This window comes from Rhinolophus hipposideros (genome assembly GCF_964194185.1).
Source record: "Rhinolophus hipposideros genome assembly, chromosome: 23".
Classification (NCBI taxonomy): domain Eukaryota; kingdom Metazoa; phylum Chordata; class Mammalia; order Chiroptera; family Rhinolophidae; genus Rhinolophus; species Rhinolophus hipposideros.
This window is the reverse complement of record NC_138069.1, coordinates 3,408,887-3,425,110: the sequence shown is the minus strand read 5'-3', so window position 1 is coordinate 3,425,110 and position 16,224 is coordinate 3,408,887. Positions and strand designations below refer to the sequence as shown.

At 51.9% G+C, this 16,224-nt stretch overlaps 1 protein-coding gene across 1 annotated transcript in view; it reads right to left on the bottom strand.

The window, feature by feature from the left end:
• Positions 1-241: 241 nt before the first annotated feature.
• Positions 242-16,224, bottom strand: part of MAML1 (mastermind like transcriptional coactivator 1) — a 39,539-nt gene continuing 23,556 nt past the window's right edge. The window contains exons 2-5 of the mRNA XM_081034998.1: positions 9,314-10,726; positions 7,166-7,405; positions 5,604-5,700; positions 242-3,707 (exon numbers count right to left, since the gene is read on the bottom strand). Of these exons, the coding sequence (XP_080891124.1) occupies positions 2,728-3,707; positions 5,604-5,700; positions 7,166-7,405; positions 9,314-10,726 (2,730 nt within the window). The 3' untranslated portion in view covers positions 242-2,727. The remainder of the gene's footprint in view (positions 3,708-5,603; positions 5,701-7,165; positions 7,406-9,313; positions 10,727-16,224) is intronic.

Sequence of the window (16,224 nt, the reverse complement as noted above, 5' to 3'; positions counted from 1 at the left end):
GCCTGTAAAACATTTCAACTGCGAAGGACCTGAAGTATCCCTGAGTGACGTCAGTTCTAATTTCATGTCTATCATCAAATAGTGCAAGTTACTCAGAGGTAAACCAAACACCCTCTCCCCACCCCAATGCTCCTCCATATGTAAATAGCTAAGTCACAAAAGAAAATCAACCACCAAACGAGTAGTCAAGGCCCACCTCATTCCCGGCTGGCACAACCTCGTGAAGGCAATACACAGGCAGTTTCCATACTAGCAAAATACTTTTATTATTCTATAATGATAAAACAGAAAAGTCAAGATTTCTTTTTGGTGTATACCAGTTAAGGGAAGTAGAAGAATAAGGGGATTAATAGAGTTTTTGTGTACTTTTGATGACAATAAAAAGTTAATACCAACTGTTTGCCATAAAACTTATCATAGCTCCCCCGAAACACATATATAAAGGATCATAGTTTTAAAATCTATAAAAGTAAAAAATATACAGTCAGAGCTCTAACGCTTATTCCATCTTTAATATAAAATTGTAAACATTTATTTACACAAAGCAAATGTGTATCACAAAAGTCCGAGCACCCTTTTCTTTTGAGTCATGGCTCCTGGAAGATGGGGGTGATCCTGAAGCAGAGTCCTCTCCTCCCGACTCCCCAAAAACCAGGTTCATAAATAAAGCCACGGGCAGCTCCCTGGGGGGACCCCAGCATCACATTTTATTGCTCTGACACTGCAGCAAGTGAGCAGCCTGCTGTGTGGTGGCCCCAGGACTAAGGCGGGGGCAGCCCTCCCTTGGGGCGGGGGGGCGCCCTGGCGACAGAGGTGAGCAGCAGCCAGAGGGACACCAATGAGGAACAGGGCCCACCACCAGCCTTCAGCCCGCTCTATTTGGTAGAAAACCCGCGGAAGTCCCCCTCTTCCCTTTCAGATTGGGGAACTCACTCAGAGGGTGGAGTCTTCACTGACTGATCCATTCCCTTCTTTGAGAGCTAAATTCAGCCTCTGGGGAAAGCAGGGAGGGCGGTGAAAGGGGAAATGGTCCAACACCACCATCTGTGGGGGCACATGGCTATTAGAGAAGAGGATCTGAGGGTCCAAGTACCCCCATGAAGGCACTGCTGGTGCAAAATCACTACCAATGTGTGTACAACCCTCTATTCCTCATCAAAGCCACTCAGGCTGGTTGCATGAGTATTTTCCTTGGCTCAATTCTTTACATATGACGCTCCTTGAATTACCCATTTTGAGACTCCAGGGAAATAAAAACGGACTTGCGGTTTCTCCAGAGACCGCTCAGCATAGAAGCCACTCTTCAGGGTACCCTTTTCTCTCCAACATTCTGTGTGAAGGGCTCTCGCCCTGCGCTCACCATTTTGTTTTCCTGATACCGAAGTGCTTTCTCCATCTTCATTTTCCACAAACAGGCCACATGTAATACTCTGCTTTGTGGACTCTTAGCTTAGTCAAGTCTATTAATTTATAGACCTTAAAAGAGAAATCCACTTGAACCTTCAGAAAGGATGCATTAGTGTTATAAAGCAATTCTCTTTAAAAAGTGCAAGTCATCTAACATGGGAGTGGCAGGAGTAAAACAAAGTGGAATTCCTCCCTGGGCCGGGCCTCCCTGCCAAACAGGGCACCTCTCTGATCCTCTTTTCCGCAATGCTTTCCTTCCTGGGAGGGGGTACCCTCCTCCTGACCATGCTAGGGCTCCCTAGGGAATTTTAGTGACTCTCTTTTCCTCTCCAATTAATAGATCGTTGCCTTAAAGAGATTTTTCCATTTGGGATGAAGAGAGAAAAAAAAGGAGAGGCATAAAGAAAGGCCATGGGAACTGAAGACAGGGTGGAGAAAAGACATCTGTGCACAACTCAACAACGACCAGCTCCCAAAGCTGGGAAAATACAAGCTGTCGGAGGAACTGCAGAGAATGCAAGTGACGACATGAGGGGACACAGGCACCCCAAACACTCCATGTCAGCATTTAGCCTGGGGACTGCCTGGGGGCCTCTCCAATGCCAACCTGGGAGAACAGAGTCTGGGAAGAGAGCTGCTGGAAAGATGGCATCTGCCATCGCACAGCACCCGCTCCTTTTTGGCACACACAGTCACAGCCTTCACTTCCAGAAATGATTCCCGAGTGACCGCCCTCCCGCCCCCAGCCCCTGAAAGCTGACGAAGAGCAGGAATAAAAGAGGCCGTCCATCAACAGGAAACCCTAGGTTTCCAAAGCCACTTAACCAACTTACACCACCACCTATCCTAAGCTGTTTTAAAACCTTTAAAAAATTTAATCTTTTCTATGCTACAATTGCAAATAGTTCTACATAAAGTTTCAACAAAAACTTGTCCCCAACACTGGGGTAAGAGGGGAATCTTGGATGAAGTCAACACGATGGCACAGATTTTTATAAGCCTGACACCATAGGGTCTCATGATTATAACTGTTGGTTTTTCGGTCACTTGGATAGAAAACCACCTGTAGAACCCTGTCCTGCTGTCGCAACACCTGGCAATGACACCAGCAGATGGTCGGGGCCAGCCCGACAGACCACAGCTGCCGGGTCGCAGCCTTGGGCTCTGCAGACCCCGGCCAGGCTAGGCCTCGGCCCTGGGCTCTGCTCTGCCCACCGGCACCCTGGGCCATGGGCTTTTGGTCCAAACAGTTGCTCACTGTTGAATATGAGAACAGAAATACAGGACGTAGAAACACTGACAACACCACAAAGGCTCCCACTACTGAGGCCCCAGAAGGTCGTCCAAATCGTTCATCCACTCTTCCGAAGTCCTGTTCTTCAGCAGCGAGTCCATCAGGTCAGCGTCTCCAGCCATACTGGCCAGCCCGCTGCCAGCCGGCTGCCCACTGTAGGCAAAGGGCAGCTCCTGGGCTGCGGTCCGCACGGGGTAGGCCTGGGGGCAGTGCAGCCCCGCCCGGCCACCCATAGGTGGGGCAGGGCTCTGGCTGAAGGCCCCTAGCTCAGGCCCCCCTGGGCTGAGGCCCGGCAAGCCTTGCTGCGGGGCTCCCTGGGGAGGTGCCGCGGCAGGGGCACTGGTCCTCTGCTGCGCACTCATGGGTGCCAGCATGGGCCCTGCGGCAGCTGCTGAGCTCATGGGAGCCATGGGCCGGCTGGGCATCGCCTGGGAGAACTGCGGGCTGGACATCTTCAGGTGAGCCTGCTGCATGTGGAAACCGGAGGCGGCAGTGAAGGGGCTCACGGGGCTGCTCCCTGCGCTCTGGCCACCCAGGCTGGGCATTCCCTGATGCTGCCAGGGGGCATTCTGGCCTCCCAGGGCCGCTGACACCCTTGGGACCTGTGGCTTAGTTAAACCAGAGTTCAGGGTCCCCTTATTGTGCTGTTGGGAGAGGCCAGGGCTCCCCAGAGAGTTCTGTCCATAGGCAGCTGAGACCGAGGTGTTCTGGCCCACGCTGGTCTGCCGTGGCACGTGGGCATGTCCGTTGGTGGCCTGTGGCGGGGGCTGGGCAACTATCTGGGATATGCCGGAGGCCATGCCATAGAGGCTGCCCTGCGGCATACTCTGGGGGCCAGCGAACTGAGCCACACTCCGGTCCTGCTGTCCTGAGGCGGAGGGGAGAGAGGAAACTGAAGTGTGTCCAGGGCCGACTGGCATCAGATTCCCGGCCTGAGGGAACACTCGAGGACAGCTGGCGTTAGATGGACCCAAGTTGTTCATACCAGGCACGGCAGCAGAGGACCCTGGAAGACAGAGAAGAGCCCGCCAATCAAGCTGGTGTGCGGACACCTCCGAGACCCAGGGGCAGCTGCTCTCCTATGGGCAGCAACAGCAGAGTCAAAGACCGCTTGTCTCGTGGTCCCTGCAGCTTCAGAGAACAGAGCCCTGCGAGCAAACGGGTGACAGGTGGGAGAGAGGCGGTCTGGAGCCGACAGGCACAGAGGAAGGGGCAACACCTGAGGGGCGGGGAGCTGGTGGACTGGACAGTCCCCCTGCCCAGGCCCACGCCATGTCTGCGCTGCGGCAGGACCCCAAGAGCCTGGGAGCTGCCTCTGGCAGGTGAAGACTCCGTGTGGTGTGACAGGGATACCACAGGCTGCTCAGCAAGCTGCAGGAGCACAGGGGACAGATGCTGAATGGCGGCGGAGATCTGGGGAGGGCAGCAGACACGGCGGCAAACACGATGGGTTTTAGAAGGGCAGAAGTTTAACAGTTTGGAGAAACATTATTCTAGACAGAGAAAAGAGCGTGTGCAAAGGTACGAAGCTTTGAAAGGGTCTGTGCGGGGAAAGCGTCCAGCAGCTTAGAGATAAAACTGCAGGGACAGTCCCGGCTGGACTCAGAGCTGTGGCCGCCATGTGAAGGACAGGGCTGCATGTGAAGGACAGCCAAAGGGGACCTGGACTGCCACCGTGGCCCAGACCCTGCTGGGCCGGGACTGTGCAGTCACGTGGATGAGGGTGCACAGTGGGCACTGGACGGGGGGCTGCAGGGTCAGGGCGTGTTCTTCACATCCACCACAAATGACAGGTGGTCACAGCAGGGAGAAGCCCAGACGGTGACCAGCAGGTGCTTACCGAGCCCCTGCTCTGTGGTGGGCGCTGTGCTGGAGAGGCGGCGCAGAAAGGGACAGAGAGGTTCCGTCTGGGGCTCTGCCTTAAGCAATGGCCGCATGGTGAAACTGAGGCGGGTTCCTGTGCAATTGCTTGGGGGTTGGCCATAGCGGAGTACTTTGTTTCTCCTCTCATTCTCTCCACTAGCACCTAACTAAAAACTGAGGAAAAGAAAGTCTACTTCATGTCCACTGAAGCTCACAGCCTCAGAAGGGACGGAGGCAGGAAAGCTGGCTAAGCCCAGGCTTCTGAGATGCCTGCCGACTTCCTCTCCGCTCCTGGTCAGCACATACATAAAACTCCACCTGTCTCTTCCAGAACACACAGCGTGGTCAGTTTCTCTAGGACATTTTACAGTGAGAGTCACTGACCAAGAAAAGGACAGGTTTTGAAGATATTCCAAGAGCTAGGAAGGTGGGTATAGACCGCATTTTACTGCATCTGTCAATTGGCATTTCTGTTTATTTCTGGAGTGACAGCCTGAGCAATGGCAGCCAGGTTCCCTCGCATATCTGACACGTGACAGCTGAGACCTCGGAGTGCCTCCTAATCTTTCCTGGTCAACTGTCCACGGCTGGTGCTGCCATCCGTGACACCAGAGTGAGTGGAGAAGAAGAAAGAAAAGCAATGGCCACACAAGTTCATTAAGTCTCTCCTTACCTAGAAAACAGGAAAAGGTCATTTTGCAGAAGCAAAGAACTTTCATAAGAATTACAGAAGCTATTTCCCATTGATAAGGTATCTTCCAACTAGAAATGATTTTGCTTCAAAGACTGTACAGCCAGGGACCCAGCCAAAGCATTTGGCCAAAGCGGTCTGTCCGTGAGCCTCTCCTCTTAGTCAGCAGGGTGACTAGAAACCAGCCTCCTTGGCTGAGCAGAACGAAGCTTCTGTGAGCAGTAAACCCATTCAGCACCTGGCATAAAGCCAGGGAGACAGCAGGAACTCAGCACAAGTGGGGGAACAGACCATCTGCCCTCCAGTGCCTGCCTTCCCCTCGCCCCCCACCACCTCAGACACCCTCACCTGTGAACTGTCCGACTTGCTGTGGGAAGGTGCTCTGCGTTGGGTCTTGATACTGGGGTGGTGGGCGGGTCAGATGGCGCTGAAACTGCTGCTTCTCCTAGAAAACGTCCAGAGCAGGAGACCCACATAAAACAGAGTTAAATCGGAGCAGAGAGGACTGTCCCAGTTTGTTTCTCACAGCTGGACTCCTGGGGGGGTCATGCTCATGACCTCATCTGGGGGACTTATAATAAACCCTATGAAACTGAAGGATGGGGCAGAGCTAGGGAACAATAATTAAGAACAGGTGGTATTATCAGTTTTTAAAAATGGAGGGCAGATCAGGGAAATGCAAATCAAAGCCACCAAGACATACCACTTCACACCCACTAGGATGCCAGTGTGGTGGGTGGGGAGGTGGAAAAAGGGGCACTGCACACACCGCTGAGGGACGCAGTGCTGCAGCGGCTGTGGGCTACAGCCCAGCAGCTCCAAAAGCGAAACGTCAGAGTTACTGCACAGGCCTGCTCTCCCACCCCAGATATGTACTCAGGAGAACTGAAAACCTATGGCCACAAAGTTCAGGAAACAACCCAAATGTCTATCTCCACATGAGTGGCTAAATAAAATGCAACACATTCATACAACAGAGTATTATCCATGCTACAACATGGTTGAACCTTGAATCCACTTATGTGAAATGTCCAGAAATAGGCAAATCTTTAGAGGCAGAAAGTAGATGAGTGGTTGCCTAGGCCTGGGGTGGGGAGGATAACTTTTAATGTGCATAAGGTTTCCTTTTAGGTGATGGAATGTTCCAAAATTGTGTGATGGTTGCACAACTCTGAATATACTAAAAAGTACGGAAGTATGTACTTTAAACAGATGAATTGTATATCATGTGGATTATTCACCAAAAAGCTGTTATTTAAAAAATGGCAGAACTGGAGCATTTGAGGTCTTGCTTCCCAGCAATTGTCATCAGTTTTGTCTCAAACTCTTATAAAAATTCTCAGGGGGGAAAAAAAAAGGTAGAACCCAGGCAGTGATGTGGGTTTTAAAGCCCCTCTCAATCAACTAACCTCCGGATGGCTAGTTCATCTCTTACGTCTGAAAGATGTAATTTAAAATCCCATGAACTCCTACAGCCTTGGCACCTGTACACTACTATACTTGGTGATCACGTGGTTGAACTATAGGACTAGGATGGGGCTTGCTGGTCCTGATTCTATGGCCCCAGGACCTCAGGCAGGTCTCCATCTCCTACTTCTCATTCTGGCTTGAAACAAACTGCATCTACAACAAACCTGGGTCCCACAACAAACCGGGGTGGGGGGGGCCAGGGGGCTCAGTGCTTTGGCAGCTGCAAACAATGGACATGGAAAAATGTCCCTAATACACAATTTTAGCCACAGATTCTGCCTTCATTAATTCCCACTAAGTGACACAAAGCTGTTTCTGATACAGGCCACCACACTCCTGGACCCAGTTTAATGTTGAACATGCAAATGAGCGTGCATTCACATCAGGCCCCAGGAGGCGGGCAAAGGTGGGAGCAGGGTTTTCTCCCACCTTCCTCTTACCTGCTCTGCCAGAAGGTGCTGCTGCCTTTGCAAAAACTGCTGTTGCTGCAAATGCTTTTGCTGCTGCTCTCTCTGTTTCTGTTGGTCCAAAAGCAACTGATGCTGCTTCATCACGGCTGCCTGCTGCGGGCCACTCAGATAGGGGGCACTGCCATGCGTGCTGGCTGCAGACGCAGTAGGTGGCTGGGTCCCCACGCTAGCGGCCTGGGCTGGCACAGGGACGCTGGGAGGGTTCTGCTCCTGTCAACACAGATAAGAGGGTCTCGAGTCAGGCGGAACACGGTGAAGTCTATGAGCCCTGCCTGACCAAAGTAGATGAGCTGAGCCCAGTGAGCCTGGTTCCCCGCGGAGGACCCCAGGGCAGGCTGAGACCAGGAAAGCAAACATCTGAGTATCCAGGCACAGCAATGAACAGTCACTTCCTATGACTGGCCAATGGCAAGGGTGTGATTTTACATTTAAGCCCGTAATTTGCACACAACAGTTTCTGTAGGCGACTGTAGCTTATACAGGCTTGTTCTCTGGAATGCATGGGAACAGGTGGGACCCCGAGGAGGAGCTCTCTGAGGGGCTGCCGTTAATGGGGACAGACCATGTTCCAAGTGTGCCAACTGTGGGTTCCTGCCGGTGGGGTTGCCCCTGACCCACCGGAAATGGTATCGTTTGTCCACTCATGCTCAAAAAAGACTGAGTATCAATGAGAACTTTTAAGGAATATTCTCTATCAATACAAGGACCAAAAGTGAGAATCATGTCAAAGGTTACCATAATGTTATTCCAACATCACTTATACTTGAAAGTGGAAAATTTAACTCCAAACAGGAAACGGAGAAAGCTACTATCATTTAAACAAGTTCAACTTCTTGAGCCTCTTTCGAGTCTTTATTTGTTAGGACATTTAATCTTCACAAGATTCTAATCTTAGAGCCCACGGTTCTGATGGCGCTTCCTCCCCCCAGTCACAAGGCTTTGTGAGGTGCTGCAATAGTGTCTAGTGCCCTGTCGTCATGGCCACTCTTTCTCAAGGTTGCTTTTAGTGGCTGTTAACCATTTAATGGCTGAAATAAGTGGAAGTTTCAACATTTGCAAATGTACGCTCTGTGGAGAGATGCTGAAACTGCTTCCAGTTTGCAGTTATTGGATAGTCATGCGATGAGTACCCTGCACGTAACTTTCTCTTTTTTATTATTATAACGTGGGTATATTCATGAATATTTTTATGGCTTATGAAAAATACATAATGCCAAAATTCCTTTCCAAAATCAGTGTGCTCATTTACACACACTCATCAATGTATGAGTTAGCCTACTTCCTCACGGTATTTTACCAGCATCGTGTTTTCTAATTTTTTTAATGTTAGAGTGTGTTACAAATACACAAAGGTACACACACAGCTATTCAATGCAGACTTGCTTATGGCAAAACAGGAGACGATGCACGTTACACAAGTGTCATCACACAATTGTGAAAAAGTTTCAATGGATACACACGTGTAGACGTGGAAGAGTCGAGGCCGCACTGCCACTGAGGAAGCCGGGGACAGTTATTACACGAGACCCGACCCCCGGGAGGTACCCAGGGAGGGGCATCTTGGAAGCTATCTGAGCAGTGTAGAAATACAAGTTAGAACTATGACCACGACCACACTGGCACGTGACCATTCTCCACCGTGCAGAGCCCTGTGTTTGCACACCAATGACTAAATACCCATGGAGTTTAGCTATGCTGGGAAGCAGCCCTCATGGAAAAGGTTTATAAAGGTTATGCGCTTACTAAACTTAAGGTATTTTGAACAGAGAGATCTGAAAGGTGGTTAAAGAAAGAAAGCAAAGCCTCTAAAAAGGACATTAAATCTGGTCTTAATCAGCAAACCACAGCCACAAATGACAATTTAAGTTGCGTGGCATGAAAGGGACATGAGGCCAAGTGCAGGTGATCCCCAAACGTGTGAATAGTTAAAACCAAGTTAGGAGGGAATTCGACCCTACCTGTGTTTATTAAGCATCAGCCCTGCTTGGCTCGCTCATTCGCACTCCATAGGGGAGTCAAAGGACAGCTGCAGCTGCTCCCTCCCTGCTTGCTTTTGTTCCCCAACTACCTGGACCTGGTACCCAGGGATGCAGAGTCCCAGAGCGAAGCCCCACTCACCTGGCTGGGTGGAACCAGAGATCGGAAGGGCATGTTTCCCGGCTTTGGTTTCATCAGAAACAAGGAGCTCTGCTCATTGCTCAGATGTGGCAGCTGCTGGGGAAGGTAAGCCATGAGGGCCGTCTTGCTCTGGCCAGCCCCAGGGCCACCTGGCCCGCAGTCTGCTTTGTAATGGGAAAGGGGCTTGGTATTGCCATAGTCCAGCACGGACGCTTGGCTAGTCCCGGCGCTCTGGTTCAGGTTACTTGGCGGCTGGTGACTCAGCAGGCTCATGTGGCTGGGCTGCAAGTAGGGGCCTCCGGGACGAGGGGAGCTCTTGCTCACATTGGGCATCATGAGCAGTTTGGGGTTGGGGAAGTCTTGCTTGTAGCTGGGAGGGCTGGCAGACTTCTCCATGGGATAAGGGACATTTAAGGGGCTATGGGAGGGGCCTGTCTGCTGCCATGTGGACATCTGGCCTGGAGCTGGTGCTGGGGTGGCCTGCTGTGAATTCTGGAGCATCTGCTCGCGCTTCTGCTTGGCGGCCATCTGCTGGAGCTGGTGTGCAGAGGACAGCTCTGAGGCCCCTCCTGGGCCCTGGCTGGGCAGCACCACACTGGGCATGGCTCTCTGTGCATTCTGGGCCTGGGCTGATGCCGGCATCAGGCTGGGACTGGCAGTGTCCGCCCCGGGCTGACCAGAGGCGTGGAACAGGGGCTGAGAGCCCCCGAGGCTGGCTGCATCTGTGCTCACAGAGCCGGATGAAGGCCCCAGAAAGGTCTGTCCTGCAGACCCAGCCCTCACTTGTGGAGAGCCTAACTGTTCTTGTTCAAAGGCTGCTGGAGAGAACTCGGTCTTAATGTTCAGGTCCTGCGCCAAGGGGGGCTGCGCTGCTGCACCCGGAGGCTCGGGGTCCTTCTTGTCTTCAAAGTCCTCGTTAAACAGGTCCTTCATGTCTTCGTCGGGCACCGACCTGTTCAGCTCCTCGATGAGCTCCTTCCACTCTTGCTCGTTCAGGTTGAGGTCAGGCATGAGGTTGCTCTGGGATATGGAGCCTCCGGCCCCCGCGATCATGCAGGGCAGGTCGTCGACAGGCTCCTGCTTCAGCTCTTTACTCAGGCTCAGTGGAAACGACTCGGCGGGGTTGCTGCCTCCGTTTAGGTGGAGGCTTGAGTCTGCCAGACACTTCTTGTTCATGGAGTCCAGCCCCAGCGAGTGCTTCCCGCTGGCCTGCAGGGCCTCTGCGCCAGGCTTGTCAGGCTGGCTGAGCGGGGAGGCTGGAGGCAAGCCGTTGGAAGACACAGCTACTCCCAGGGGGCCCTCCCGGCGGGTCTTCTTGTGCCCAGGAAAAAGGTCCCCATAGCCATTCTGCTGATCGCCATTCTGAGGGGAGGTGGCGCTATCGAGATTTCTCTTTACCGGGTCGTGGAGATGCTGAAAAATAAGAAGAAGAGTGACTTCCGTGCGCAGCACCATGTCTGAGGCCCCCCCTGCTTCGCACGCTGACTGTGACAGGGCCCTGTCCCTTCAGTGCTCCCCTGCTCATCGTCCTGCCCATGGTCCACTCCTTACTCTGGGGACACCCTTCATTACTCCTCTGGGTTGCCTCTCCCTCACTCAGGTCCTGCGTCCTCGCCTCAGTCAGAACCACAGGCTCAGCTGTGGAAAAGCGACCCAGTTGCAGCCGACGGGTCAGTTCCTGGACTCTGGCCATCCTCTCCTTTTGTAGGGCACAAGTCTGATGCTGCCCAGTCACCTAGTGTGAGGGGGTGCCCAGGAGTGGGGATGATGAGAAAGGGCCACAAGACACACACTGTCATGGAGGGTGTCAGGCGGGGTCTCCTGTCCCGCTCCCCACATAAGAACGCAGGATATGGCTACGCCAAAAAGGAACACCCACGGAGCCACAGACAGGGGAGTCATATCACTGTAGTCTCGCTGGCGGCTGGGTTGGAGACACAGGAAGCAGGAGCCACACTGTTCGCAACCTGCCGTCCACTTCTCTCTGCCAACCAACCTCACTTGCTAGCTGCAATCCGCCGTGCTAACTGCAATCCACTCTTGCTAGCTCAGCCACCATCTTCTTGCTAGCCCCCATTTTCTGCTAGCGTAGCCACGGCAGTTATATTAGTGGCCAATGGCTCACTGGTTACAGCTGATGGCCATCCAATCACAGTTGATGGCCATTTACTACCCGAGCCAGCACCTTTCTATGTGAGGCTGAGAGCCTGAAAACTGCTCTCTTGGGCTCTGTCCCCCCACACACACATTCTTGAGGGCATCGTGTGAGACCAGGGTCTAGCTGTACCTGAGACCAGCCATTTCCCTGCCACCTCCCCTGCCTTGCACCTATGGGAACCAATAAACTTCTTCTTGTGTTTAAGCAGGTTTCACTGGGATTTCTGCTGTTTTCAGCCACAGGATCCTGGCAGTACAGCCTAGGCTCCATTTTGTTGCACAGGCCAGTGTTAATGCCCTTCCCAGCCTTTCTAGGAGCTGACCCGGACCCTCGCCTCCTCTCCCTCTGGGTGCTTCCTCGCAGGCTGTATAGGCCCCAGATTTTGTCTCATTCTCCGCCCCGCCAACCACAAACATCTTGTAATATCCTGGGCCCAGTCACCAGCCTTCACAAACCCCACTTCTTATCAAGACCATCTGACCGCAGCTGGGTCTGTCTGCACCGTTTTTCTCACTTCCCCCTGCCCTTCTCAACTAGACTTGTTCATCTGATCTTATATAAAAAGTCTGCCTCGTGTCAGGGACAAGCGCTGTGGACTATCAAACGGGGTCGTCCCCGTCCTCATGGGCTCCCGGCCTTCTAGGACATGGGACATACACGAACATGGCTACAGAATGAGATGAATGCCCTATGCAAGCAGTTGAGCAGCAAGCCCCCTGAGCGTTCAGGGGCAGGCATTTCCTGAAAAGAGTGTGACAGGGGCGTGGGGAGGAGAGAAGGTGCTATCTCCCTACTATTTCCCCAGCGTCGTTTTCAGCTGCCAGGACAGGATTCCTCCACTAACAGTTGCCTACACTCAGCCTCTAAACACAGGCTGTTCCTTTCCTGAAGGTTTCTGTCCTTCATCCCAATCCCAATTCCATCCCTCTTTCCCTGTGACCATAAGCATCTACACTGAGATGTTTACAAAGTTCTAAATAACACTTTCATTATTATCTCTAAATAGATTTCAGAGGAGTCAGGCAGTAGCATGCTGCAGTCTGTGCTGCTGCCCTGGGCTGCAGACAGAGGCCACACAGACCCACACACCGGCCCGGCAGGAGCGTGCATGCAGGAGTATTCTGACCTAGGCTTCCTGCCCAAGGCAGCTCCGTGGGCACCGGCACTCACTAGACACAAACAAGGAACGAGCAAGAAAATGAGGGTAGCTTTCTCAGTGTTAGTCCCGATTTGAATGTTCCCATTTCTCCCCCTACTTCAAGATTTTCTTACTTCTTAACTGTTAAAGCCGATTGTACAGTGCTCTAAAATCCTGGTTGAGTCAGTATTTCTTTAAATCAGTAACTGGGTACCTAAGTCTGCTCAGAAAACCTACCGTGTTTCCCGAAAATAAGACCTAGCCGGACCATCAGCTCTAATGCGTCTTTTGGAGCAAAAATTAATATAGGACCCCAGTATGGTATGTTATATTATTACATTACATTATAATATATAAGATGTGGTCTTATAGTAAAAGACCGGGTCTTATATTAATTTTTGCTCCAAAAGACACATTAGAGCTGATGGTTCAGCTAGGTCTCATTTTTGGGGAAACACGGTAGTAATGTTCGATAAATGGAACAGTAGTGCAGAGGTGTAAGCAAAACACCATTCTAGGACCCAACCCAAGAACGGGCCCCTCCAACAGCCGGACACCCGCTTTACTTTCATGCAGGTTCTTCTGCTTCCTGCTGCCACCTAGTGGGGAAAGAGGGAAAGGAACCATGCTCCTAAAATGGACCCTTTAAAATAAGACTCACTGAAAAGTTTCCTTTAGGGAAGGTAAATTCACACCCATTTGATGTCAGAAGCAAACCACAATCAGTTGCTATTTTTTCTTGGGTTTTTATTCTTTCTATTATTTTCTTTTTAGAAAAATCATTTGTTGCTCCGTGTCAGGTTTGGGCTGTCTTTAAAACTATGAGCTCTGTTTTCCATTTTCCTAAGGAGGAAGATGGAAACCTAAAAGGTCAGGGCACTTGATGAGTCAGCTGGTTGTCCCAGATTAGAAACAGAATCCTTCTGTGCCCTAACAATTATAAAAGCTACCACTCCCTCTTTCAATATCCACATGCAAACAGCTGCAGACAAGTTCCAAAGTAACAACTCAATTGTGCAATACCAACTGCTTTTAGCCAAAGGAAACACCGGGGCCATTTTCTCAACCACTCTCAAAATTTAACTGGAATGATGTAGGCGGGGGTGGGGAGTGTGGAATGTGGTGGCCCTGGCAGATTTTTCAGCCTTGAGCTTTTTTCTTTTTTTTTTTTTAAAGATTTTATTGGGGGAGGGGAACAGGACTTTATTGGGGAATAGTGTGTATTTCCAAGACTTTTTTTTTTCCCCAAGTCAAGTTGTGGTCCTTTCAATTTTAGTTGTGGAGGGTGCCGGTCGGCTTCAAATTGTTGTCTTTTCAGTCTTAGTTGCAGGGGGCGCAGCCCACCATCCCTTGTGGGAGTCAAACCGGCAGCCTTGTGGTTGAGGATGCGCTCCAACAAACTGAGCCATCTGGGTGGGAGCTCAGCGGCAGCTCAGCTCAAGGTGCCGTGTTCAATCTTAGTTGCAGGGGGCGCAGCCCACCATCCCTAGCGGGACTTGAGGAGTTGAACCTGCAACCTTGTGGTTGAGAGCCCACTGGCCCATGTGGGAATCGAACCGGCAGCATTCAGAGTTAGGAGCACGGAGCTCCAACCGCCTGAACCACTGGGCCGGCCCCCAGCCTTGAGCTTTTACCGGAGTGCCTGATATGTGCAGGGCACTGTAGAGGAAGGCGAGTAAACCAGAGCCTAACCTCCAGGAATTCACAACAGAGATGGGGAAATGGCTTGAGCAGATTGTAGAGACCTAAGAACAAACGCAGTAAGCCCTTGTCGTGAACTTCTGGGTGCTTCGCTCAGAGGTTCCTGACCTAACTACCCAATGGTCTTGTGGAGTACAGGGTTTCAGGAGGCTCCCGCGCAGGTAGCGTCATCTGGTGCTCGTTTCCTTCACGAGGGAGATTTGCCGAAGAATACTGCATCCCTGACGGTGAGCTGGAGGCCCCACACGCTGGCTCAGGCCGGCTTCCACCGATGCACGCTGCAGGCCTGACTCCCACCCTGGGCTGTACTGGGAGGGGGCCCCAGATATCAACACTGCTCCCAGTCAAGCCGGAGGTGCACTACCTCGTGGACACCTAATCAGTGTCCTGTCACCCCGCTTGGCGCACTAGGCTTACAGGACAGTCCCTCCACTTCCTCCCTCTTTCACCACCCAACACTGAAATTCCAGTGTGCTTTGTGATCAAAAGCCCCCAAATGGTAACATCTGTGCTCTTCCACTGGACGTTAGCAGATGCGGCTGTTTTAGACAGAGCTGGCTCTCTCATTGGTCTCCTCACACATGGTCAACCACCTGGGGGCAGCAACCAGTGCTTCCTGCCCCTTCGCACTGGGCATTCACTCTTCCTCCGCCTCCCTCTTCTGTCATCCTCCTATCAGCCAAACACCACCCACCGCCACCTGACAGCCAGCATCTGGTCCACTGCAGTGTGGCTTCTACCCTTCTGGGAACTGTTTGGATGTTGGATGTGGGGAGGAAAGAAAGGGAGGATTTCTTCAAAACTGGCAATGAGCTTCATACTGTTAAACGCAGCCCACATTTTTTTTAAATTGGGTAATATTGGGGAACAGTGTGTTTCTCCAGGGCCCATCAGCTCCAAGTCCAGTCACCGTTTTCAATCTTAGTTGCAGGGAGGCAGCCCACCATCCCATGTGGGAAGTGAACCAGCAACCTTGTTGTTGAGAGCTCGCGCCGCACTCTAACCAACTCAGCCATCCGGCCGCGCCGACGCAGCCCACATTTTCAGTCTTTCCCTCTCCCTCTCCATCCACCATCTGCCACTTAATAATTCCCTTCATCTTTAAGGCTTTCTTTCTTCATATTTCTTTACCACATCATCTTGCTTTCTCTTCTACGTCTCTGGTTGTTTCTCCTCAGTCTCCTTTGAGGTGGGTCTCCCCTTCAAATAAATATCAGAGTCTTCTCCTCTTTCCACTCTACACACACTCCGAGTGATCTCATCCATTCCCATATCTTCAAATTCCTATGATTGAACATCACACTCAGAATAACCCACCTGCCCAGGGACCACCCACTGATCTGCCAGCCCTCGGCCCGTGCGCCCTCCTGTGAAGGCCCTCCCTGTGGCGCACTAGGCCGGTCACACCGGCCTTCTCACAGTCCCTCAAATGTGCCTGCTCCTTCTGCCTCAGGGCCTTTGCACTTTGCTCTTCTCTCTGCCCAGAACACTTCTTCCCTCTGATCTTCCCAGGGTGGCTCATCTCATAATTCAGGTCTCATCGCCTCAGTCATTCTCTGATCAGCTACTCCACATTTCCTTGTTAATTCCCCCACTGGAAGCACTAATTTGAAGGGGCGTAGCTCCCCTCATTAGAATGACAAGCAGAGCCCACAGCACCTGGAACAGTGCCGAGCACTGGATAACCTACTTGGGAATGAACATGCTACCTCTAACCTCCGGTCTCCAGAGCTCCAGGCTCCTGTCTGCCCACCTACCTACCTGGTGTGCTCCTTCCTACTGGGGCACCACAGACACCTGACTAAATCTCCAAACCTGAAGCAGCGTCTCCGTTTGCCTTTCCTCTGTTCCTGCCTCAGAGCACGTCACCACCAACCCACCCTGTCACATAAATCAGAAAGCAGAGAGCCGCTC